Raw genomic sequence first — 27,125 nt, 5'->3', positions numbered from 1 at the left:
CTATGACCAACGTTTAAACCCCCATTGGCGGGGTCCACAGAATACCAGCGCACAACCCCCACTGGCAGGGTCCACAAACACCAGTGCACAACCCCCACTGGCAGGGTCCACAAATACCAACGTACAATCCCCATTGGCGGGGTCCACTGAAACATAGTTAGGCCGAGAGCATAAATCCGATCTATATCAAAACATTTTGTACCACAATATATATCATAATCTTTCACTAAATATGTGCATAAATCGATATACCATAACATTTCAAAAGCACTTTTCTTTAAAAACATAATTTCATAAATCATGCATAATTTCAGAGAATAATTATTTATTTTCAGAACAAATATGGAATATCTCGAGAAGATGATTCATTACTTACCTTTCACAGAGCACTGAACGAATAGATCGACTAACTTCTAGTAGATTCTTCCGCGCCTATTATCCAAAATTATATTTTTATATTAATTTAATTCAAAATTAAATCTAACAAATCCCAAAATCAAAATCTCACTTAAAATCAGACTCTTCCCTAAACTCGATCAAAATCATCAGACGAAGCCTTCCACTACGCTAATCCTAGAGGAATAACTTTAGAGAGAGAAGAATCCATCAAGAGAGAGAGAAACAAGCTAGAGAGAGAAAATTTTAGAGAGAGAAAGTAGAGAGAGAAAGTCCAATTCCAGAGAGAGAAAGTCAGGGTTCAGACTGAGAGAAGAGAGAGGAACTCTCTCTCATCAATTTCATTTTTTATTTATTTATTATTATTTATTTACTTACTTATATATATATATAAATATATATATATATTTATTTATTTTTATTATTATTATTATTATTTTCTTTTCTTTTCTTTTCTTTCTTTTCTTTTCTTTTTCTTCTTTTCTTTCTTTTTCTTCTTTTTCTTTTTTTTTTCTTTCCTTTCTTTTTCTCTTTTTCCTTCCTTCTCTTTTTTTTTCTTCTTTTTCTTTTTCTTCTTTTTTCTTCTTTTCTTGATTCTTCCCATGCCGGAACAGGAGACGGTGTGGCCCATCCTTGCCGGGCCGTTCAGGCCACGACCGCCGCGGCGGAGGCCGGCGGCCGACGGGGGCCACTCCCCTGATCAAGGAGAAGCGTGGCCGACGGTCAATTTCGATCGCCGGCGCCGGAAAAGTTCACGGGAAAGAGACCAAAAATAGAGATCCCTTTCTCGATCGGAAATCGGCGACTTTCGTCGCCGGCAGCCGCGCACAAATGCACGGGGAGGAAGGAGAAGAAAGAGGGGAGGAAGAGGGAAACTTACCTCAGCCTCCGGAGACCTCGCCGGCGAGCAATTACGGCGAGAAATCGGACGGTGTCCGCGGCTCTAATTCGAGGAAATCGGAGAGAAGGAGAGAGGGAGGAGACCTATGGATCGATTCTAAAGAGAGGGAAGACCTTCTTATAGAGGGTCTTAGGATTCCGAGAGATCCTAGGACTCCTAATGCGCATGGGTCTCGCCGGAGAAGAAGACTCCTATCGGGAGTCTTCTTCCCGGTTTTTACCTTTTTTTTTTTTTTTTTCGTTTTGGTGGGCTGAGATTAGGCTTGGGCTTAGGCTAGGTTGTGCTGATTTTGGGCTATAACAGTTTATATTTATATCTATATTTTCAGTATCCAATTTATATCTATATCTATTTAAAATAAATATGAATATAAATTTTTATATTTAATTAATATTTATATTCATATAAAATAAATATGGATGCACTGGTATCCTACTGGTCTCCCATCCGATTTCAACCCTATATCCTCAGGGCCAAAAGTCAAACTCTTGGATAGACCAAGCCTAATTTGCATGGTGCTGCAAGTGAGGAAACAATGCCCTGCAGAAGAAAACCCGTGGTTCTCTTGGTCTTTCGGTCAATAGCAGTGTTGTTCGACCTCGTCAGCCATCTTTCCGTCTTTCTCGATGTCTTCTAGCAGTATAAATGCCGGAGCACGGCAACAAGGAGCAACCCCAGTGGACGAGGAAGAGGAAAAGATGGGAGCATTGAGAACGAGACCCGATATATGGTACAAGGCAAAGATGGTTGCCGAAATTGAGTGTTGTAACGCCACCGGCCTTTTACAGCTTATAGAACTGCAGTCTAGTTGCCTATTTGATGTAATTAGCCTGAGCCAACTTTATTTTTTCGTCGCCCAAAATATTTCCAGCCAATGTCGTGAACGCATCGTATGAAAGAACCAAAACTAGGGCTGAGCACCGATCAAATTCGATCAAGTTAAAAAAAAATTTCATCCGACCAAATTCAATCAGATTAAAAAAAATTCAACCCACCGTCGACTGTTTATCATGTATAAACCGTTTGAAATCGAAGTGAATGGTTTGTAGCAGATTCGGATATCAATTTGGACTTCAATATTGATCCAATACTGATTTTAATCTAATATTGACCCTCTTAAGCTTTTTTTTTTATCAATTTAATGCAAAAAAAAGTCTAAACCTTATAAGTTACAAATTTTGGACTTATTCTTGAACATGTCCAAAATAAAACAGAAAAAAAAAAAATATATTCATCTGAAAGCTTTTACTTTAGAATTACCTCAAATTGTTATGCTTCCATCAACAATTCAATATTAATATTTTCATAAATCCAAATAGGTGATACGATATTTTTTAGAATAAAGTATTGAAGTCTAAACAACGCCATCTCAAAATAAAAATGAGTTTGAAAAATACTACATCGGTTGGGTTCCGTTTCATATAGGTTAAAAGTGTAGAAACCGAATCCGACCATAAATAATCGATTTTTTATAAATCTCAACTTGATTTCACCTGATTTATGTCTTTCAACCGATCGAAACTGATGTTCATTGGGTCGAATTAGGTAGGTTTCTTCGGATTTCGATTATTTGCTCAGCCCTGACCAAAATAGTGCTGCTACGTTTAAGCCTCCATCCCAGCTTCTTTCCTACGTTCCCGGACTCCTAACTTCGTGGGGGCAATAGGTGAATAGGATGGCACTTTATTTTGATCCTATTGGATTAATTAAGGAAATGCTAATAAACTATACAAATTATATGTGAATAAATTAGACTATCGATGTGTAATTTTCTCAATTATTGCTTGATGTTACTAAATTTATAAGCAGGACCCGTAGGGTATGAAATAGGCCGGACTGAATCAGGCCACACTTCTATCCGAGCCTGTTTCGAAATATTTTTGAAATTCGGATTAGACTTAGATCTAAAAATTTTTTAAAATTTCAAGCCTGAGTCCAATCGGACCGGCCCAAATTAATTGAGCTAAATATTGGGCTGGCTCGAACCTACAAAAATAAAAAAATAATACATGAACAAAAAAAAGCAAACAACAATCTAAAAATTCATAAATATTCTAATATTTTATCATCATAATTAGCTAACTATTTAACTAGCTACAGATTGGACTAACTCATAACTCATCCTAAACGGCTAAACCCACTTGACTAGAGATCGAACTCGGACCAGATATTCAGACTATTGATCGAATTTGAATTCGTACTCAGGCTCGGTTCCGAGCCAAAGGCATACCCTAAACCCCCTCTCCACCCCTGGAAGACAAATGAGCCCTATAATTAGACCCAAACCTGACATGAACTGTTTAAAATATAGCCCAAAGTTGGGCCGACAAAATTCTAGCCCCAGTGGCCCTGGATATCTATGTGCATGGTCTGTCTACGGACAGCAGCAAGGAGCAGACCAACAGGAAAGTTATAACTAGTCTATGAGAGGCCGCAGGAAGTCAGGAACTGGTTCTAGTTGGAGTGCAGTTGAACTAGCAACCCGAACCCAAAACGGTTTCTCCGGGTCACCAAGTTTGTTTTAACTGCTCACTTGTGCTGTCTTAAACTGTCATATATATACCACATTGAAACCATCCAGAACAATTTATTTATCTCCCAAATTCATTAAAACCCATACCAATAAATTTATTTATTTACTTTACATACAAATACATGCATCAATATACATGTATATGTATGGTATACAAAATATCAGTCCAAACATCCACATGTATGCTGAATAAGCCTATACACTAGTTACCTAAGGACAAATCCAAACAGCTTGCTGATCAAAAACTATAGTAGCAAACAAATTAGACAAAGGATAGGAAAGTCAAATTCAGTTAGCTCTCGTGCCTTTTGTTTCGACTCTCTTTGGTTGCCGATCAGTCTCTAAGCCTCTTCTTGTTTAACAACAGGTCCATTACAGCCATTGGCTCCATCTTCTGGACCATTCCTCTCCATGAAACTCTGGTTGCTTGGGCAGATCACCCCAAGGTTCATATCAGGTTTCCTTCTGTCAGGTGGAATGGTGCAGGTGGAGGAGCCTTTCTGATTGGATATTGCACTGGCAAGAGCAATTGGCATGAGGCAGAGGCCTTTGTTCTGAAGGTACTGCATTGCCATGGTGACGTTGGATTCCATCAGCTTCACAACTTCTTGCTCAAAGGCTAATGTATCCTGCGACTCAGATAAATCTGCTCCCTGCCCAACTGATGATGATGATGATAGGAGCAGACTGCCAGAGCCCTGCATTGAAATTAACAGTTTTAAATCACATAACACTTTTCCATCAAGGATGAGAGCTTTCCAGAGAGAACAAAGAATGTGCTGTTACAAAATGTTCAGAGTTGGCTAAATGACTCTGGTCAAACATTATCGAAAGTTCTTGATCAGACTAAGAAAAGGAGCAAAGTCAACAAATTGCCACACAAAGTTCGAACAGACTTTCGGTCAAACATTATCAAGAGTTCTTGATCAAACTAAAGAAAGGAGCAAAGTCAACAAATCGCCCATACAAAGTTCGAAAAGACTCCCTCTCAGACTAGGTTGCATATTTTTAACTCTCTCAGAACACTTCCAAATCTTTCACCAAATTCAGCAACCTATTTAGGGTCCATTTGGATGCCCGATAATTTTTGATAAGTGGTTGTCATTGTCTTAAGAAGGTGAAGGAAAAGAACTGATGGACTGGTCAAAAGCCTGCCAAGTACTAGCAACCCCCATACTTCCGAGAGAATGAAATTCCACTAAAAAGGTGGTTTTCATTATCACTAAGGTACGGGGCTATGGGAGTCCTGACCTTTCTCTGATCAGAAGAACACTTCCCTCTGCCCTGCCAAGTCTTCTCACCATTAGTTATAGAAGGAATTTTCCAAATACAAGTTTAAGCAGGCATCCAAATAGCCCCTTAATCTCTCAGGTGACATACATGGAGAAGAAAAATAGCACAAGACTTTGCTTTGCTTTCAGGTTTTTAAATGATGAAGGGTAGTTTTTAATTAGAGGATTCAAATAAAACCAAAGCAGTGTCAACTTCAGTAGGAAGCACAGTCACTCATAATACTCAATTTGGGTTGGAGATGTCAATATTTTTACCCCAGAGATTTCTTTTCTTTTTTCTTCTCCACTTGTAATAATTTGAGTTTCGAGAATGATTACGACTCCTCAAGATACGTCCTTAATGAAGAGTGAATGCATGCACACAAAAAATTAAGGTAACAAAAAAATTTAACAAGAAAAAGTATGTCGCAAATCCAGTCCATATTGCAGAAGATAACAATTTATAAGAGACAATTTAGTAGTATAGTGACTAATTAGAAACTGAAGTGACAAACATAACAAGGCCTTACTCCATTGATTTTATGGAAATAGCCTGATTCCACAGAACAAAAAGCAACATCAAACCGAATAAGGACAAGCAGCTAGCATGTGATGCTCTAATAGGACAACAGGCATTTAAAATGGAAGGGAAATGATTTGGCACCTCAGCTTGAGAATCTGTGAGTAGGGGGACCACTGCCCCAGCTGCACCCAAGCGACTCATGCTTAAGACCTCCAATTCAAACATCAGAAAGAATATTAGAGATAGAGCAGAATAAAGTTCTGTAATGGTTTGAACTTTGAAGTGTAGTTTGGAAGCAAACCTTGACCTGCAGCTGAAGGAATTTGACATAGTCGATGATTTCATCAAGCATTGATGCCTTATCCGTCTGCAAACCGAAAGTGGAAAAATCAGTCATAAGCAGCTGCAGGCAAGGTCAGAAGAAACAGTTGCTATTTCTCTCCTCAAATTAAGGAACCAAATACAAAGTTGAAAAAATAGATGACGCTATTTCGCAGCAAGGGATAAAATCAAGCTTAAGGCTTCTATAGTTGCATAACCAATTACGAGAGTGAACAAAATGCAAAGAACACCCTCTCATAGAAAAATGAGACAGAAAACTGAATAACTAACTGATCATGAGAGTGCAGAATAAGACTGCAACATCAGCACTTAAGTGATAAATTAACTGTGACAATTCTATAAACATTCCAGCAAAGCTACCCCTGACTTATGATGGCATGCAAAAGACATTGCACTACTGACTCGGAGAAAATAGCTCTGTATTATGTTTCGAGAAGATCAATGTGCATGGAGGAAGAGAACATGAAAACTATTGGTCCCTTGAAATTGTTTAAATTCAGTCACAAACTACACCCGGCAACAGAGTGACTACAAGACAATTTATACTTGGGAACTCTATATTCATGAAAGACACATTAGGATTGTTGATGTGGCAAAGATCAGATGATCTATTCTACCGATAGAAATATGAATACATATGCCTGGAGCGACTACACAAGCCTCTGAAGATGCAAAATTTTTGGAAAGGACAAAAGAGAAAAGAGAGAAGGAAAGAATCATTATTCCATCCATTCATCTCTAAATATCGAGAGCCACTCTTGTCTCTTCCCTGCCACAAGCCATAAGAACTAAATCATAGGGGCCAGTATAATTGCAGGACTGTTCTCCCAGAGAGAGGGATTGCTATTCCCATCTGCTTTTTTCCTGGAGACAAGTTGTTTTCCAATTTGGTTGCACACTGTTTCCCACTGGGATTGACTGGCGTAAGTATGAGAAGCTCTTTGCTTTATCTATAGGATGAGGGAGAGGAAAGATTTCTTCTTAAACAACTCGGCAGCCTTGTCCTTCCTCTCTTGACTATCTTTAAGTGATGCAGCGCAGGCTACAATGTAGGAGCCATGCAGGATAAAACTAGCAACTATCATGATCAAATAGACCATGCCAAACCCCCAATTTAATGAGATTAAGAGGTTTTTAAGGAAATTTCCTATTAATTTTCCATTGAACATATCATTAGTTTCCGCTGAAATTTTATATTTTTTAGCCCTGTAATTTTGCATGTTTCTTTTTATTTTTACAATAGATATTCTATTTCTAGTTGGAATTTGTAGAGCTCATCTATATTAGGTGGCCTGCACTTTTGTTTTGAACAGGTGCAATTTAGTTCTAATAATAACTTAGTGGAGAAGATTTTCTTCCACCTCTATCTCTCTCATCCTTGTGCTGCTGCTTCTCTACAACTTGCATCTCATTTTGGGGCTGCATTATTTAACCTTGAGGATGGCTCAAGCCCAAGGCATGACCAACCTCATATTTGTATGTATGCATACTATAATATTAAATATATATATCTAGAATATCATGTATCCTTGTTTCTATATTTGATCATACAATATATAAGTATTTTTACATTATATATAACATACTATGATGGATTTGCAGGAAAAAATCCACTTTAATCTATTTTTTGCAGAAATGATCCATTTTGGACTTCACTAGACCATTATGCTTCTAATCTCCAATGACTGCACCCATTTATCTTCCTTGATTCACATACATTGGTAAAGAATGTAGACTTAATACAGACTGATGAACATGTAGAAATGTCCTCATAAGTAGTCACAAGGGGGCATGGGTAAAATGAACCTTTTTTTTAGGGGATGGGGGGTGGCTTGTTCTTATTGCAAAATATTAAGGTAAAGTAGACTTTTATTCTAAAACTTGTCAATCCATATGCTTATGTTTACTTGAATGATGCAGTTATAATAAACAAAGGGTGTAAAGCAAGGATTTTGACATATATTGCCCAATTCAGCTAGCAGAGTTGAAAAATGGAAATCTAAACAGTTGGATTACTTTTCAAGATCGAAAATATCTACAAACAAACCCGAAAAAACATCAGTTTTGCAATCTTCTTGCCTATAAGCTGTCACTAAGACCCATAGACTTGAACCTGACACACACCCATAAGCCTATGGTTCAAGCATGGTTCCAGTTAGACCCCTAAAACTTTCTAGGTCCCAGTCTAGCTCTAGTGTATGTGCACCCATGCAGACCTGACCTAATCCAGGGTAAGAGACTAATTTTTATGAACTTGAACTAATCCAAACCAAGACTTGACAGCTTACCAAGTGTCAAATGTATTTTTTTTTTGTTCAAACCCTTCATATTTGTTATAGAAATTACCAATTATGCTCTCCATGTCAATTATCTTGAGATGTGAAGGGAATTGAACTTTCTAAATAATAGTACCCAAATAGGACCCAGATTCAAACCTGATCTATACCCAACCTAAACCCCCTATGGGTATTAATAAACCTAGACTTGATTTTTCATTTTCCTCTTTTTTTTTGTGAAAAAATAACCTAATGGATCTTATATGTTCTCTCTTACCTAGACCCAAATCCCACCAGATTCTTGGATGGGAATAGTAAATATAATTTATGTAGATACAACACAAGTGATGTTATAATACATATTATAACATGCATAGTATATTATAACATTAAATCATGTATATTAATATGTATATGTAGTGTATTCTATATGAGGGGAATTGGGGTAAAGTGCAGTGCTGTGGAGTAATTTCAATAATTCCACAATTGCACTGGTAATAACTTGAGGCCTTCATCTCAACCACCCCCCCCCCCCCCCTCCTCCCCCCTTTCTTGCCCTGAAAAAGAGAACTTTTATCTCAGGATAAGCTGGTTTGACTAGGATAACAAACAATCCATACTGATCCGCACGCAGGTTCTTCGGATGTCTAGCAAGATAACAGGCATAAACCCTCTCATCCCCAGTCTGGTCCTCCAATGAAACTAGGCCTAGGTAAACTGTTGTTGTCAAAATTGGCGTCTAGGTGCTTAGAGAAACCAGACCAATACAGTTCATTTGGTTATTTTTATGTACGATTTAGGGAAAATATGAGGTTAATTACATTATTTTCGAACAAAAAATGGGAAAAAAAAATTCTACCCTTTGGGTAATTGGACGGTAGCCGAAAGACTATTAGGATGCCTCCTATTGGAGGTGAATCAGTGGATGGTTGCGCATCTGGCTGGTTGCTCCTTGCTCTAGCTTCTGAAAAAGGAGGCAATTCTGGGGTCAAGTGACAAGAGTCGGTGAGATGAGGGAAATGATAAGTACATTTGTTATTTTCACTCCTATTCATTTAAAATAAGTTTACTTCAGCCATAAGAGTTGGAATAATGTAGAGTAAGTAGAAATTACAAACAAAAAAAAAAAAGGGTTTACCTCTTTTAACAAACTAATGCCTAGGAAGCAACTCTTAGCAAGCTGCCCAGACACCTAGGCACCACTTTTGACAACAATAGTCACACCACTAGTAAACAAATTCGATGACTAGAACAAAACCGAATAGAACAAGTTCATGTTTCTTTGTAGTAGGAGTATTACAGTAATACTGGGAAAACAATCTTTTCATGGAAAAAGCAATCAAAGTTCAAAAGGGGCAGGACAACACTTTGAAGTACACACTAAAGTTGTTAAAAATATCAAGAGGAGTTCTTTAAATTAAAACTTGTGATCAGATTGTCGAACCTCAAAGAAATGCAATGGTTATCATCATTGTATCTTTCTCCATATTCCTTTATTACTATCTGCTTGTTGTTCATCTGATTTTGCATTCTCATAGTTTTAGGCTTTCAAGTCTTCAAGTAACCCTTCTTGCGTCAATTTAGATGATCCTCTCCCATAACCCTTCTTGCATCAATAAGCTTTCTCTAAATATATGTATTTGAATTCTGTGATGCTTAGTTCTAGCAAATTGCTTTCATAATATATCATGCACTCAGACCCTCTTTATTTCCCAACATGGAATCCCTGCAATATCACGTATAGTATTGTCTCCATCCTTAAGTCACAAAGGAAAGGGTACTACATGAAATCCTAAAAACCCTTTTGATTGAATACACCCCCTCTTATTGGTTACAAGTGTTTTTGTGTATCCTTCAAGTTGTTTGCAACTGTGCCAAAAAAATTTATTCCATGAGAGCATATATTCATCTAACAAGAACAATGATACCTTCTCAATGTCAGCATATATTCATCTAACAAAAGCATCCTCAGATGCAAGCTTAGAACAGATCTTGCATGATCAAAAAAATTGCTTGCCTCGACACAGGATCCCAAATTAGTGATAAACATAGTATACATGTTACAGTTCCATAAACTGGATTCTCAAACAGGGGATCATCCAGCCACTGAAAGTTAAGAAAATCACATTGCACTGCCAATGAGACGCGTAGTTCCCATTTTATTCAAGTTGCCAAAAGTTCTTTTAATTGAAGATGGTTATCACTCAGTTTACATGCTACATAGATATTCCACCCTTAAATTATGACCAATTCCAAACAAAGACATCTCAACAAATCAACTCTATAAGTCATTATTTTGGAAGGATAGAAAGAAAAAACCCCTAAAAAAAGGGGAAAAAAGGGGGTTAAAGTATACCTTATTTGAATTTGGCACAAGCTCCTGCAGATTCTTCATTCGCTCAGCGATTTTCTCTCTCCGAAGCTGCATTTTGCAGGTAACTTTCAAATTATATTGTATTGAGAAAATGTAAAACAACTAGTAAAGCAACAATTTCATATTCACATAACCAATAAAAACAACTAAAGAAAGGAAAACCTTATTAAAACAAACTTGTTAAGGTCATCCACGTAGCCAGGCTTGTCATAAGACATGACAACAGAATTATAAACTAACCCGTTCTGCAATACTATGAGGATCTGTGGCCTGTCCACGACGTGCTCTCACACGTGGCTTGACAGCTCCATTGCAACCACCACCAGCATTAGCTGGAGCTGATTGTGATTGAGTACTAGAAGTGTGATTCATGTGATGCTTGCTGGTGTTCCCTTGAGGAGATGGTGGCAACTATATATGGCAACAAGAGGAGCACTCTCATCAAATAAAAATGTAAAATTAGGTATAGCTGTATAGATATAGAGTAAACATACAGATAACTAAGTATAAAACCTGTTGACAAATCTGTACTCCTGCTGTTTTAGTTGATGACATTTGTGGTGGAGAAGCCAATGAGGGCAAACAAAGGTTGTGCAGCCCATTTTGCTCCTGCAAGTATGGGCATCTTAAGTTTGAATGACTTGCAAGGACAGCTAAAAACAGGTGTTAAATAAGTATGTAGTACCTGTTTCTGCAAACCACCACTAGTCAATTTTATCTGTTGTCCAGCACTGAAAGAAGGCAAATTAGGGTTATGAAGCTCATTATGTTCCTGCAAGTGACATTTGAATATAAAGAGGGTTAGAATAGTAATCGTCAGTTAGAGGAGACAGGTATATTTCCAGAATATGCATATGTAACTTTTACATGAAGAGATGCTGCAGGCAAATCTTCCAGCTGTGCAAATTTGCCATTCTCGACAGATGTTTCCCTCAACATAACATTATCACTTTCCAGCCCTTGGAAACCAAATGCTTGTAGTCTCCCTTGTCCCATTAAAGAAGAAACACCTGTGTATGATGAAGGCCACATTGCAGGAAGTGAAGAAATTGAATGGGTATCTCCAAGTGACTGCCGGAAGTTAGATAATTCACTGCCATTGCTCTCAATGGAACTGGACATGGTCAGTGTGCTATGAGGAAGTGTTACAGAGCATGATGGATTCAATTCCGAACCAAATGTTTCTGCTGTTGAATTACTCTCAATAACACCCTGTAGTGAGAAGCTACTTTCCTGTGTCACATTATCTTGGAAGGATGGCTGTGAGTTTTGTCTATGTACCTTATGCATAGATAACTTCCCACTAGGAAAAATGTCCTTATCAATGCCATACTTTATATTTCCATCAAGGAACATGGAAGAGTTGCTGTCGTGGCTAAGCAGATTTAATTCTTCCATACACGCATCTCCTATAATACGACTTGAAGGTATCACACTCACGGGTTGGTTTTTTTCATCTCCTCCATATGCTTCCATTGAACCAGCAAGTAAGCTAGTTGTCTGAGATACAGCAGTGCCAATCCAAGATGACCTTGCAGGTGTATTTGCATCTGGCCATGTAGGAAATGAAAGGAAGGGATCGATAAAATCATCCATTTCAGTTTCTCGAAGAACTTCACTGCCTCAGTCTGAGAAGAGAAAGAATATCAATTCTTGTGATAGACAACAAAATCCTTCAGATATAATTGTTTCACCCAGAAATCTCATTGCTAAACAAAAGCCATGGTCTACCCAATCCTATATATGAGCATCCAGCTTGGCAGAAGTGATTTTATGCACAGGGCAATAAATAATAGATACCAAATCTTTTCATGCACCTATATCCATAACACCCCACATTCAGGATAGTGAGAAATGCAAGCAGATTCTCCTCCTATTGTCTTGACTCCTACATAACATCACAAAGTATAACTGTTATAGCCATACAATTAAAACTACCAGTTGAAGCAATTGCCATTTCACCAAACAACCCATAATGACACCTAGAAAAAAAAAATACTCTATAAAATTTGACATCATAATTAAACAAAATGGATTCTAGATGGAATGGGAAAGATAAAAGGATGCATAATACTATTCTAATTTCTACAACATCCAGCATCAAACTCCACAAACAAAATAGGACACTTGGCAAGAACCCTCCTCACATAGTTTGCAATACCAGTTTCTGTACCCATTCCGGTGCAAGTTGGTATAGTCCAGCATGGCGAACCATGCTTCCTCATCGGTGGAAGTGAGAATGTAATCAGATGAGATGTATGCATGATCAGAAATATCAAAATTATCATCATTAAAACTAACCAACTACCACGAAAGTCCTTGGTTTTTCATGTAGCATGAGAATCTCCACCTTTTTGCATACCCCATCAAATTCCACTTCAAAATAGTAACGGGACGATGAGCGAATGCTCCAATCTTAAATCCATGGGACCAAGAAAGGCCATTGGAATATATAGGCATCCAAGTGCCACCAGACACCCAAAAATCAAAAAGACCTGGATTTTTAAGTAAATATCCATAATGCTTCAGCTTAGTTATGCTAACTTGCACTGATACTAGCTACTAGTTAATAGCAGGTATAAGAGCAAAGAAAGTTGCTAGAGCATACTACATCCATATGCCACTTATCTAAGGAATACAGCCTCAAATTGAATACCAAATCAACCCCAAACGGACAATTCAAGGCATATGAAACAAACTGGCCTAGAACCAGGGCAGTTTGGGCTTCCAAAATGAAATAAGAGGTGAATTGGCCTATATTGGTCCCAAATGGCCAAATCGATTGGTTTGCTCAACTTTAGACAGTACTGAACCGCTTCGCTTGGGCTGAACTGGTCACACTTATAAATCCCCTCACCCTCAACCCTAATTCCTGATCTTTCTCTAGTTTCTCTCCTCACCTTTCTCTCTTGCTCCCTCTTTGATCTCTCAAGACTACTACAATCACCCTTGACCACCACCATCAATCACCTCACCCTCCCTCTCTCCCACCTCAGCCTCCTACTCCTCACCTTTGACATCTTCCACTCAAAACCCTTTGAGACCACCAAACCCTTCTTCATCATAATCTATTGCCCTCCATGAACCTAGTACCCTTGCTACCAACATCACATCTAGCATTGTCTCCCCATCATCCCCCAACAGTCACCACTTGTAATTATCCAATGCCTCCCTCTCTTCCCCCTTCTCACTCTAGATTCAGGGGTACCGGGACCTGACTGGTATAGTGTCATCTATCATGTGTGAGCATAGTATGGTAATGATGCCATACCCATATGGTATAACATTGCACCTATCGACCCGTTACCTGATCAGTACATGTCATGCTACCAGTACTAACCTTGCCACATACTTTTTATAGTACTTTTGTATCTACAGTGACAAAATAAAAGCTCCCATCAGGTAATTTGGAAGTTAGTTTAGTCAAGCAACTAGGTGACTGAATAAATCTAGCTATTTGCATGAAATCTAACTTAGTAAGAAAGCAATTTCACTTTTTGGTTGGTCATTGAATTTAAGAAAGACTCAAAAGTCACATCAACCTACCCTATGCACAAGGTCCTACAATTTATGAGTATTAGGCCCAAGGCAACTTGGATACATAAGCTTCCACACCATGCATGTGGCGTCTAAACACTCCCAAATCCATCACACCTATATATGCTTGGAAATCCTTGAGCATATTTGAGAAAGTTGAACCTAGGACCATCTTCAAAGAGAGAACAGTACCCACATCTTGGGCCAAGCTTGGGTTAGTAGCAATGTCATGTTTTATAAACAAGCAATTTTAACAGTAAACTTATCAGCTCAAGTAATTTATCATATTTCTTTCAATTGCATGATGATAACTTTGCAAGGAACTAGCATTACATATCACATTTGAGTAGTAAATAACCAGAAAAAAAGGTTTAGAACTTCTTTTTATCTCAGCTAGAAAATTTCATTATTACACTCAAAATCCTGGGGCCAATGCATCAAGTAGATCCTTAGGAAGAACAATGATGGTCCAACATGAGACTCAACTGCTAGGATGAAAATACACAAACTTAGCAAACAACTTAGTTGCAATCATGATGAATATAGAATTTTGAATTTTCAAAATAATTTCCAACCACAATATACTAAAAGGTGTAATATTAGAGCTTTCACATGTTTAATCTCTGCTTTACAAGACACAATCTGGTACATATCAAGTAAGATAATTCTAGTGTCAGACATTAATTAGCACTATGAAACCATCCTAGATGACAGAATAATATTGTCGCATAATTTTTGCTTCAGCAATTCACAACTCATAGGCTCTTTTGGTTGAATAACCATTGAGTTGCAATGCAGATGCCTCACATATTCCTGTAATTTTAGCCTAGGTCTCAGATATAATTATGTCAAACAACAAAATGTCAAAACCACAAATCAGTAACCTTGTAATATAATGTTTCACTATCTTGTTTCTTTTATAATAGCAACCAGGATATGGATAGACCATAGGTCCTACTCTATGATACAGCAAGGTATACAGACTGCAGCAGGAAGAGTATCATACTGGACTATTGAGTTGTACAGACTGTATGCTGTGTGTAGTCAAACCCACACATAATCCATGCGTTAATTCCAATAAGGTCAGAATAACCACATCAGGCCTCAAATTGGGCGATCCCCCATATATATATATAATTAAGAGGAAGTAGAGTGAAAACACTATCAAAAGCTGAGTTGACAATTTATTTTAGGGTTTTCTTGTTGTTTTTTAAATAAAAATGATGACTTTAAATTTCCTTCAATTCAGATCGATGTCTACTGCCCTAACATGCATAAAGCAATTGTAGAATTGAACCAAGGTCATGTAAGTATAAAGTCAAAAAAGAGTTTTCCAATTTTCATTGCTGAAGTCTTAGAACCTAATAATAAACTTGAAGAGAACAGATTGAATTTTTGATAGGCAGTGAGCACATGATTGATCTACAATTCCATAAACAATTATAACTTGTTCAGAGTTTTGACTATTACAATATTTTTTGGATAAAAGAAAGGATAAAAAAATGTAAATCAATCATCTCTAATTAAGGTTTTGATCAGTTTAGTCAAGTTTTGTTTTTTTCCTTTGCATATTTATGCAAGGGAAGTCTTAAAGAGAAAACAAGTATCATTGCAAATGAATTCACTCTAAAAATATGAACTTAATAATACAGTAAATCCATTTATACATATTTCTGATGACAAGAGAACTCTTACTGCTTTCCCTTCAGCCAAGTAAATGTACATATAGCTTCACAAATGTTACGTTTTCAAACAGATATCTACATAAAGAATCTGATGAAGCCGATAAGAGCCCAGGCAGAACATAATTTTGATCCATGTTAAAATAAATTCCAAATCTTGGCAATCTGAAAAGTTTTCTTTTGTGGCAATCAAGACAGTGGAAGGAGAAGTACCAAGAAAAAGAGAGAGGAAACAGCAGAAATAACATCCACAAAGGAGCTAGCTCATTCAAAGTCAATCCATAAACTCTACATAATTCGTACTCCCATGCACTCACACTAAATCATTTTTTCCTAATATATAAGAGGACCAGGAACTAATGTATAATGAACTAGGAGTCTGAATTACGTAGTGTTACTTCAGTCTCTTAATCAACCTACAACTCCAGTAAATCAAAATTATATACTGACCTAACAAAAAAAGACCAAAGACTTCCAAATTATAGTGATCTCTGTACCTTTATAGAACCATCCACAAGAGAGCTATCAAAATATCACCAAATTACATTCCTAGTCAATTTAAGACTTCATAATCCAATCTAGGCCAAAAGAAGACCTTTAAGATAATATTCCTACTTATATTAGGACTGAGAAACCTGATAGAAAAATAGTCACAAAGACCACAAAATTTAAAGATAACAGAAAATAAAAGCCTGAGAATTGAAAATAAATTCAGGCATCTAAATCCTTAAATTTGACAATACCTGGTATATTCCTTCTCTCTAAGGATTGTGTGCACTAAGACATAGCAAGCTCAAGTGCAATAAGATTTAACCAAGTTTGCAATCTAGGACCGTACCACCATATCGTAGGGTATCTAAATCCTTAAATTTGACAATATCTGGCATAAGACCTACCATACCATATGGTAGGGTACCAAGACTTGGTACACCCCCCCTTATCAAGTGTCAGTACTGAGTTATGTACCATATTGATACTCAGTACAGGGCATATCGGTTGGGCAAGAGTACAGGATCCTATACCGGGATTGCAAACCTTGGCTTTAGCACTAGCAGAGAGATGCAATAACACAAATCATGATATTTGTCATGCCGTGAGGGCGGACCCTAGGAGCTGTCTCAATGTCTGCATAACTGTATACCTGACTGCTTAAAATGTCAGAGGAGATAATATAGACATCAGATGTTTGCAAGTGCTCTGTTGCATGAAAGCAGGAAGATTTTTGACAGAGAGGACAGCACAAGAACTTCATGCATAAAGCATCTTATTTCAAATTATATCTACTTCAAGACCAGCATGATCATAAAAACATGAGAACTTGCAGAATATTTCGAAATATTGTACATTACTGCAAAGAACAGAATTGCTGGCCCAACTTCAGAATGTAAACAAGGTGGATGCAGATGGTTGAGATGGAGCATCCTTTTTGTATATTTCCTTTCGTATATTTCCCTTTTCTTTCTAAGGTATCTCCAGGATGTATTTTAATTTATGCTTTCTTAGTGATAGAAACATCCAATCTAAACATATTTGAATCAAATTTTCTCATCGGGTTATATAATTGGCTTGTATGCCTGAACTTGAATTAAGGTTTTAGGGCCATTTATTTGCATATCCACTCATCACTGGAAAGCTTCTAAATTAATTCATGCTAGATCAGGAAAGAATTTCAGTGTGGTGCTTGTAATGCATTTGCTTATAGGTCACTGTATGTTTTTGCTCATATGCAAGCTAGCTTTTAGCTTGGTAGTGCATGATATGCCATGCCTCTACCAGAAGCCCACCTTTCTTAAGAATAAAGGAGCAAGGCCTCCCTTTACTCTTGTTCTGGACTTCTGATGGTTAGATGCACAAGAGAGAGTCAGAAATGTCTACTCTTTGTTCTTTAGAGGACTAAGGAGACCATGTATTATGAGGTATAAGCACGGTGCAGTGGAAAGTAATCTTATCATTTCATTCCTTGTTTCATGATATTAAACACTGAAAATTGGATAAATACAATTCCCTACTGCTCCTCCAGATTCATTACAGTGAACCAACTTTAGAATTTCACCTATTTTAGTAATTGGCATAAAAAACCCAAGAAGCCTGAGAAACAAGAGAACCCAGAAACATATTATTTCACATGTTCTCATTATCATACCATAATTTTACACCGAGAACCAATTTTAAGTCATAAGAAAGCATAAAACTAAATGATTTGCCTAATAACTGTTTGAACGGGATTTTTATTTATTTATTTATTTTTAAAGGCCACAAAGAAAACACATAAACACCTCAACTACAACATAGATCAGCCACAAACACAGACTGCTCAAACAATTCAAAAAATGAGAAGCAAAAGAATCCAAAAATTGGGGGAACAAATCTTTAACCAATAGTCATAAAATCAACCCGCACACCATCAAGAAAAATCACAAATTGGTACCGACCAAACAAACAAAACAGCAGAGGACCGAAAATGAACAGCTGAACCCAAAAAAAAAAAAAAGCAGGATAAGGATGAATAAACTCACAAATTAGAAGCCTAGGGATCAGAAATTCACACGCAAACACCAACAGCTTGGGAATCAGAGCAGAGCAAATCGCCAATTATATGATTCCATCGAAAGAATTCGAGAAATCTAACCCTAATTTGGTTGAAATATGGGGATTGGGAGCGGACGAATATACTTACCGAGAGAAAGCCAAGAGAGTAAGCTTGGGAGCAAAAGACAGAGTTAGAGAAAATGAGAGGAGAGAATAGAAGAAAAACAGTTCCAGCTTTCTTCGCCGGGAACTGGTGGAGTTGATGCCTTGGGTTTTAAGTGTGAACGGGGTAAGAGTCACGGTGTGAGTCTTGTACATTCAAGAATGGTTTTGTATGACCGCATCCTATTTTAGGACTAAGTTGTGGCCCTACTTTGATAGACTTAGAACCTTTGTTTATGGTGTGGTCACCCCGGGTACGATAAAATGTTGACTTTTCCGCTTATTGACAGGGGGCGGATATTATTCTCAGAAAAATATCTTTGATACCACAACTTGGGTTACTTTATTTTTTAAAAAAAAAAAATAGTTCTGATTTCTATTCCATGACAGTATCACTGGAAGATATTACAATTTACTTTATTTTTAAAATAAAATTAATATAGATTTATGATAAATTGCATCAAAATTTGATATGGATTATATTTATATCTGAATTTTTATTTAAATTTTAAATAGATTTATGCAATTTTTCGATTCAATTTGTTGACTTATTTGAGTTAAGAGTCAATAAAATAAGATTAGCTATGAGGTTAAAAATTCACTGCATAATCCTGTCAAAATGAATTAATGATTAAAAATATTAACTAATATTTGATTTTTTTTATATTTTATTTTCAAATATTTTAGCACACAGTGGAACCTATGGCAATAGGATATAATTATTTGGTAATAAAATATGGCTATAAATCATGACAAATTTATTCTTATCAATTAGTACAAAAGTATAAGAATGTCATGATAAAATTAATATTAAATTATATGACATTAAGACTAAAGAACAAATTTAATCAAATTTTCAAATAATAGAGCAGATCAAAATTTTTAAAAAGGATATTAACTTTTGTCTCCTTGCTACTGAAGGGTAGAGGTAACCTTACTATGGTGGACAAAAGTAAGTCCTTCAATTACAAGGATTAGCTCATGATTTGATTGGCAGAACTCTTATGACATTATTCCAACATTGTACAACACTCACACGTAAAGGTAAGCTATAATTTATTACTTCTATTTGTTTATTCCCTCTCCCCGGCGTTTGTCTACCCGAAGGAGATTACGTTCTCGACACGTGGCTTCCTCCCAATGGCCACAAGTACGGGTTTCTGTTCTCTGGTTTGATGGGAGCTGTTCCCTACGCGGCTTTAAGAGCGGTCGCTGGAAAAGCCCCCACGCTTTTTTAAAGCGGACACGCTCGAACCTTCTCTAAGATGACCAAACTACCCCTGAAGTTTGTTACGCCATTTTGACGAAAATAACCCCGATTCGCATATTTTTACGGAACCGAAGATTAAATTATGGGCAATTTTGTAAATTAAGTTCCCCGGATTTTGCGGAGATGTTTCGCCGATAACGGCGGGGTATTGGCGCGGCGTTGAGACTTCGTTGTATCACGTGCAGGCTAAGCGGTTTATTTTGGGATGATATTTGTCTAATATACAAGTTTTTAAAATAAAGCATTTTGCCTCAAAAATAATATTTTTAATTTTTAAAATTAAAATAATAAATTTTACTACCGTTTTTATAGCCAGTAACTGATTGTCTTTCATCGCATGGAGGACGTGCGCGAATTTTCTCAATAAATCTCAAAATAATTATTATACGATCTAATAACTCACGAGAAAAAAATATATTATTTTTTTATACAAAAAATCCTATGCTACCTTTCCATTTACCTTTTCTGTTGAAAAAAAAACTTTCAGATGATAAATTATTTTTGAAAAAAAAAACTAATAAAATTTAAGAAAACTATTTTATTATTTTGGTAGTATTCTAGGAAGATAATTTTCTCTATTATTATTGTTGCCGCTGAAATCTGAGATTCGATCAGAAAAATTGGAGCGGCGATGTATTCTCTTGAAAAAAATTCTGTAAGACAAATCCTGATCGGAGTTATTTTCAATAGGGATCTTCCAATGCTAAGTCAGAAATAAGAAAAATAAATGAGAAAAAATGTAAAGATATTATTTGCGCGCATACCTTAGGGGGTCTCCTGGTAGTTTTTTTGTAGGTGAAGGTTGAAAGATCGTTTTAGACATGTTAGATGGCCGATTTAGATGCGATATGATAGGATTTTCGGCCGAAATTTTCAAGATCGAGTGGTTGCACCTGCCATATTAGTTCCAAAACCATCACGGGCACCTTTAAGATTTAAAATTTCGAAACCATCGTGGGCATCTTTAAAATTTGAAATAAGGGCATGAATTGGATTGGATCGACTTCTTTCGTTGAAGCTTCGGCATGATCTGATGGAGACAGATGCCGAAGAGAAGAAGTGGTTGGAGTCAACTATGTTTAGTAAAATAAGACTGATGGAGGCTAAGGTATGTCTGCAGCTGAAGTCGGAGGTCGGTGAATTCAGGAGTTCGATTGTCTGTAGATGCTGGACAGATGTCAGATATCGATTGTCATGGATGTTAGAATAGGCTTGACAGTGAAGTTGGAATGACTTGAAGTTAGGATCGGCTAAACCTGAGTATTCTGCTTGGAGGGTCTCTAGGAGTTAAGGGATCATCAAGGGCCAAGACTAAGATCAGGAGGTCCTGAGTTGTACTTGAATGATTTCAGATGTTTCTTATCGGCACAAAGGAAACATATTCCTTCGAGGCCATATACTTTCATTCCTGACTGTGCTGTGGCATCGATCTTGCTTATCATATTATTTGCCCTTCTGTTAATACATATCTTCGGCCTAAATGATAAATTGCCACTCAATAATTGTATACGAGATAAATGGGTGGACAAAGCATTATAATAACCGTTATAATGGGTATAACAACTTTATCTAAAATTTGATAATGGGCAAAAGGTTAGGGTTAATGAGCGGAGATTAGATTTTTGGTTTGAAAAAAATAAACAAAATAATGGATGGGACGTTAGGGACCGCCGTGTGATTGGGAGGGGAACGGGATGCTTTGTTGAGCCCGGATTAGGCGGAGTGGTTTCGCGATTAGAGTTTGGAAAACGTGGATGAAGATGGGTGGGCGACGAGGTTAGGCGCTGGAAGGGCAAGTAGAGGTGGGACCCGCAAGATACGTATGCATGTAGGGGGAAAGGGGAACTGGTATGAACCACGAGTTTGGAACCTCTTTAGCTAAGAAAATCGGGAGGGTCCAGTTCAATCGCCCATCTTCTATGCGTCAGAACAGTGGGAGATGAAGCAAGACAAAATATATTGCAGCTGGATCCCACCATCATATACTTATTCTTTTGTTCCTGATCGATGCGTGGATAGCGATAAGCCAAATAAAAATCTCCCTTTTATGTGCTAATAAGGATTTACGTCAAGGATAGGTTATCTATGGTACAAATAGCTTTTGGTTACCAAAAGACATTAGAGCACTGTAGATGAAAGCTATTGCTTGGTTGTAAGTCGGTGCAAGACCATTTGAGATTTGGTTTGGAACTCTTTTTATACTCCTTATCTCAAGCAACTCAAATGTCTGAGACATAGTCCAATAGTGAGGATGGCTCTCCATAATTTTTTGAAGGTGAAGACTAATGGTTAGTCGGATAATATTATTTAAATTTTTTAATTTTATATAAATATTTAGTTAATAATCGATGTGAGATTAAATACATGCTCGCACAAGATCTCGCATACTTTCTTTGTTTAAGTTCAACATCTTTGTCAGACTAGGAGTTTTAATTCATACATATCCATTCACAAATACCATAAGCAATCTGTGGTCAATCCCAATAAATTCATACTACAATATCCTTTAATCCACATGTGTTATGGACTGATCAACTTTGATACTATTTATAATAATCCAAGATCTCATCCAAAAAAACTAATTAGATGATACTATTTGAATTCTTTGATCCCGAATAAATATCCAATATCTTTCCGGTAAATAATCAATGTTGCACTAAATGTACACCAACACAGATCCTCATATTTTTGTTTATCGCAAGAATTATACACACACAGTTGAAGCACTACACCATGTCATATGGAGAATATGATGGTCTTGATTGCATCTCATGCATATGAATCTTGTAAGTGCTGGTATTGAAGCACAGCAATGTTTCTTAATAAATTAAAATATGGCATATATGATCCAGATGTTCTTATCGGAAAATAAGTTAATAAATGCTAATGATGTAATAAATTTAAATGGTCATCCTATACCAAATGCTCCCAATGGAGCCTGTAATTCAACCAACAGAAATTTTATCCAAAAAAAAAAAACAGAAACCGCAACGCATGTTACGGCTAATTGGTGGGTCAGAGTGACGACTGCTACATGGAATTTCAGAGAAGTCATAGGCACTTCGGATGCCAACTAAATTTGGAGCAGGCGTGAAGTCAACCAAATTAATGGGTTGTGGGAGTGGGAGTACAGTGGCAGCTGACATCATTAGTATGTTGGGTTGCTGCCTCCTTTCCCCAGCGACCAGTGGAATGCAAGCAAACTATGAAACAAAATTTTTGGGAAACGGAATAGGCAGAGAACACAGCAGTAGTGCAACAAACCCAGGTAAACAAGGGCATGGAAGAGGCAATAAGTTAGTAGGAAGTAGCAACAAATATATATCATCGCCATCAACCACGGATGGCATAAACTAATTTGTAACTATGAGCATTTGATGAATGAATTAATAAACTTGTTGATCTCCAGAAAGGCAAAAAGAACTTGATTACTCCATAAAATGCCAAGAATTGTTTGGACAATGAAAAGAATATGACCGACTCAAGATTTTTTAAAATATCAAGAACTGCTGATTAATTTAGACACACCACAATTCCACCATCCATGGTTGCACAACATCATCATCATCTCCAAATTCGCAGGTGGCTGCTGACAAGATGACTACCTTCCAAATAGACCTTGAGTGCTATTGGCCTGACTCCTTGCTCATAGAATCACTGTGGCTCTGTGCCTCTCTCCTCGCACCATTTGGAGGCCTAGATCCCAGGCAGCAGCATAAAAAGGGAAGGTTGTGAGACAATATTTATCATCTTTCTAGCTAGATGCATAAATCTTAGAAACACAACCAATAACAGACTGACATAAGAAACACAACCAATAAGAGACAATCAGGCAATTGCAATAATTCACAGCATCTGGATCTAATAAAATAAAAATAGCACAGCATCTGGTTCCCAACAAACGTGAGACTTGGTAATTGACGGAAGCAGGCATCGCCTGAAGTCACGGCAATCTATGGTAAAAACAGCAGCCACCAAGATCGGGCTCCATGGAAACAACAAGCCACCAATATCTGATTCAAATCAAACATGAGGCTTGGTAATTAATGGAAGCAGACATCGACTGAAGTCACTGCAATCTATGCTGGATATGTAGCAACATTAAAGAGTCGAAAATTTAAACCTAATCGAATGCACATCTCAGTGGCCAATAGGTGAATGGCAATGGAAGGAGATGTGTGATCAGCATTTGAGTTAGTCTGTGTGCCAACATAAGAGAAAATGGTTTTATTCAGCTAGATCTTCAATCACAAAAGCCATAACTAGGACTTTGATCAAAGCCATTAACAACTGGAAATTGAAAAGAAAATTTTCCCCTTTTGCATGTATGTGCGTGTGTGTGGAGACCAGGAGAGGCTATTCCCCGCCCACTACCCTAAAACTACTCCTCCCCATCTAGGCCTCAGGCCATGCCAGTGTTCGCAGGACTGGGTTTAGTATAATTGGGGTTGAAGTGAGGGCCAACACAGTTTGAAATAGAACCCCTGCCCCTTGCCTAAAGTGGCAAGGGCTTGTATGAGCTTTTGGTTGTGAGCTCATCAATGGGGATGCCAATGGGGTGGATCTGAGCCAAGGATATCCCAAAGTTTCAATAGAGCTGCAAGAATCCAGACAAACAATGTATAATTAAGGTCACAGGATCACCAATCTGCATCCTTACTTATTAGATGGTAAACATTATAATTTCCCATACTTGCCGCAGGCAAATGGTCTTTGCATGAGATAAGTAGGAATCTCCACTTCTTAGCTTTTGGCATCATTCGAGGATAAAGAACAAGAATTCATTTCTCAATAAGTGCCCTACTCTTCCAAACTTCTCCCATGACCACCACCATCTCTTAGCCTCAATAAGCAAGCAATCTAGAAAGAGAACAGGGGGGAGTGCAAAAGAGAGGAGATTGTCAGCCTCCACCCGTCTGATAGGAATCCATTTCCTATCTATTGTATTTGAAGCAAAACAAATAGAACCATCGACAAAATAGGTAGAACAAGGAATATTCCATCACTTAGAAGGATCCAAACCTCCAAAATCCTTTTGGCTGATTTTATTAAATTGATTTTCTATCAAAATGCCCCCTAATCTATAAATACTTCTTCTACAAGAAAAAAGCAGAAGCAACTAAAAATATAAGGTAGCCAATCCCCAATAGACTTGGACTCCTAAACTATACTCTTACTATAAATCAAATTAAAATAAGGATCCTGAAATAAGAAAACTATCATTTGTATGTAGGACCAAAACGACATTCTCATATTCAAAAGGACCAAAAAGAACAAGGAGTCCTTCAATAAATTTTTACCAAGTAAAGAGCCCATGGTATGACTCAAACTAATCATGCCATTGATTGCAATGCCATGAAAATGGAAATACTTTTATTCTTGCGACATCCATCCTGACAGATCACCATCTTGCCATTGAGAATTCTCCAGTTTCATGCAAGGGAATGAAGATTTTTATCATGACATGTACCTTCTACCTCTTAACACTTTAGTATCCCTTGCATATTGGTGTTAGTCTTCAATATCCTCCACCTTTTGTCTAGCAGGCTCTTTGGCAACAATGAATGCTGAAGTCAAATCATGATGACCATTCCAAAATTGTTCAAAGATTTTAGTCATTGTGGCTAGAATGAACTCCTTAAGTTGTTCAAGCTTTTGATCACACTTGGCCTCCCATTGTGCTTTAAATTTTGCCTCTCATTGTGAGTCACTTGTTCAGTCATTTGTCTATTGAGAAGAAAAACTTTCTGTTGCCATTTTGTAGGACTCGAAACCTGCATGTCGAGCTTTTTCTTCTGATTCAGCATGAGGGTTATGACCAGGAAAGATGTTCTACTACCAAGTCGATAGGAACTCAATTCCCATGTATGATATTTGAAGCAAGTAAAATAGGCAAATAGAGAAAATAGGTAGAAGAAGATATATATGATCATTTCAAATGGATTGGCACCTCCAAAAGCCTTCAAGCTTATTTTATTAAATTGATGTTTGTCTAGAAGGCCCCTAAGGCACTATATATTTATAGATTCATAACTATTTGTCCTACAAAAATAAAGGAAAAAAAAAAAGGAAATACGAGGTAGCCAATCCCTAATGAACTTGGACCCTTGAACTCAATTTCTATTCTAAATCAAATTTAAATTAGGATCCTAAAAGGAAACCTATCATCCTCCTCAACCTCCACTCCATGAAGAGAGAGGAAAGGGGTGAGACGAACAGAGAGAGAGAGAGCAAGGGAGGGGCCGCCTGCCACCTCCTGCACCTTCTATTGTCCGCCAGAAAGAAAAGAAGAGGATGGAAAGATTGGATCTAGGGCACAAATTTAGCTCGGTTGTACCAAGTCACAATCAGGTAGCTAGGGCCCATGCCAAAGCTTTGCCCTCAAACCGGCCCAAAACTCATTCAAGCTCTAGCTTTTAGGCCCAAGCCTGATCAAAAGCTGTATGGTCAAGCCTAAATCTAGCCCAATCCGACAAGCCTTCAAGCTGGCATGGGCCCATTAACCACCCTGCTTTGCAGCCACAACTACTAAGATGGACGGCATACAAAACTATAAAAGGTATTGTTGTGGTTGAGATCCAAATTAGAAAGTGATAAATCTGGTCGTATGACACTGTCATGACCCATAAAGTATTCCAAGTTTCCAACCATTTCAAAATCCAAGAGGCCATCTCTCCATGTCTATATTCACATAAGTAGCTTAGAAACAAAAATGTACATATAGAATTCCTTTTGCCCTTTGTTCCCTGAAGTTTTGTGTGCATAAAGACTGCGATTCTTTATTTTGTCATGGTAAACTCTATAATTATAAAATGTACAAGAATCATGAATAAGTCCTCGAGGAGAATAAGTTACAGAACAATTATCATCAGCACCCATTCGCATCCCCGAAAACTTCCATTAACTATGGAACATCTTGAAGACCCAACATTTAGCTATCAAGCCAGGTTATCGGCCAGTTCGTCAAGCTAAAGGAAAGTGCGCTTTGGAACTAGAAAGACAAATGTATACAGAAGTGCAGAAGCTGTGGAATACCAACTTGAAAAAGGGAAAGAATGGACAGATCAGAGTCTGTATGGACTTCAAGGACCTGAATAAAGCTTGTCCGAAAGATGAATGCCCGCTTCCTAATATGGACATGCTAATCGATGATACGGCAGGCTATAAGATGTTTTCCTATACGGACGGCAACAGCAGTTTACTTCCATTAACTATTGAACATCTTGAATATGGAAAAAATAAAAACCATTCAAGATCCAAATAGGTATTGCTCAAGATATCTTCCAGCAACTAGAAATTACCTACACTTAATAATCACTGAGCAAGATC

The 27,125-nt window shown here is 37.4% G+C and overlaps 3 protein-coding genes across 12 annotated transcripts in view; all 3 read right to left on the bottom strand.

The window, feature by feature from the left end:
• The window catches only part of LOC105041992 (uncharacterized), a 29,491-nt gene extending 10,879 nt beyond the window's left edge, over positions 1–18,612 (bottom strand). The window contains exon 1 of one of the 2 annotated variants that reach the window (XM_073254002.1): positions 18,513–18,612. The gene's annotated coding sequence lies outside the window, so the exon portion shown is untranslated. The remainder of the gene's footprint in view (positions 1–18,512) is intronic. The other variant, XM_073254003.1, reaches the window with a different exon arrangement.
• Positions 3,901–18,518, bottom strand: LOC140856516 (uncharacterized). The gene is made up of 9 exons (XM_073254001.1): positions 18,352–18,518; positions 11,484–12,504; positions 11,302–11,388; positions 11,130–11,225; positions 10,857–11,027; positions 10,599–10,664; positions 5,926–5,991; positions 5,766–5,834; positions 3,901–4,528 (listed from the first exon to the last, which is right to left on the bottom strand). The coding sequence occupies exons 2-9, from the start codon at positions 12,210–12,212 to the stop codon at positions 4,172–4,174; spliced, it is 1,641 nt and encodes a 546-aa protein (XP_073110102.1). The 5' UTR covers positions 12,213–12,504; positions 18,352–18,518; the 3' UTR covers positions 3,901–4,171.
• Positions 18,613–23,200: 4,588 nt separating the features above from the next.
• LOC105041993 (nuclear intron maturase 3, mitochondrial) overlaps positions 23,201–27,125 on the bottom strand; it is a 9,880-nt gene continuing 5,955 nt past the window's right edge. For 7 of the 9 annotated variants that reach the window (XM_019849597.3, XM_073253998.1, XM_073253995.1 and 4 more), the window contains one exon: positions 23,201–23,492. The gene's annotated coding sequence lies outside the window, so the exon portion shown is untranslated. Of the gene's footprint in view, positions 23,810–27,125 lie in introns of all 9 variants that reach the window. The other 2 variants (XM_073253993.1, XM_073253994.1) reach the window with 1 other exon arrangement.

Source organism: Elaeis guineensis, chromosome 3, assembly GCF_000442705.2.
Source record: "Elaeis guineensis isolate ETL-2024a chromosome 3, EG11, whole genome shotgun sequence".
Lineage (NCBI taxonomy): Eukaryota > Viridiplantae > Streptophyta > Magnoliopsida > Arecales > Arecaceae > Elaeis > Elaeis guineensis.
Note: the sequence above shows the minus strand (reverse complement) of the source record. Positions and strands in the feature narration are given on the sequence as shown.

Excerpts from the sequence above, each read along its gene's own strand:
- LOC140856516 (XM_073254001.1), bottom strand. The coding sequence starts at position 12,212 with ATGGATGATTTTATCGATCCCTTCCTTTCATTTCCTACATGGCCAGAT. Across the intron at positions 11,226-11,301 it reads GTGGTGGTTTGCAGAAACAG|GAGCAAAATGGGCTGCACAA; the intron begins GTACTACATACT and ends CCATACTTGCAG. Across the intron at positions 11,028-11,129 it reads GAGTACAGATTTGTCAACAG|TTGCCACCATCTCCTCAAGG; the intron begins GTTTTATACTTA and ends TGCCATATATAG.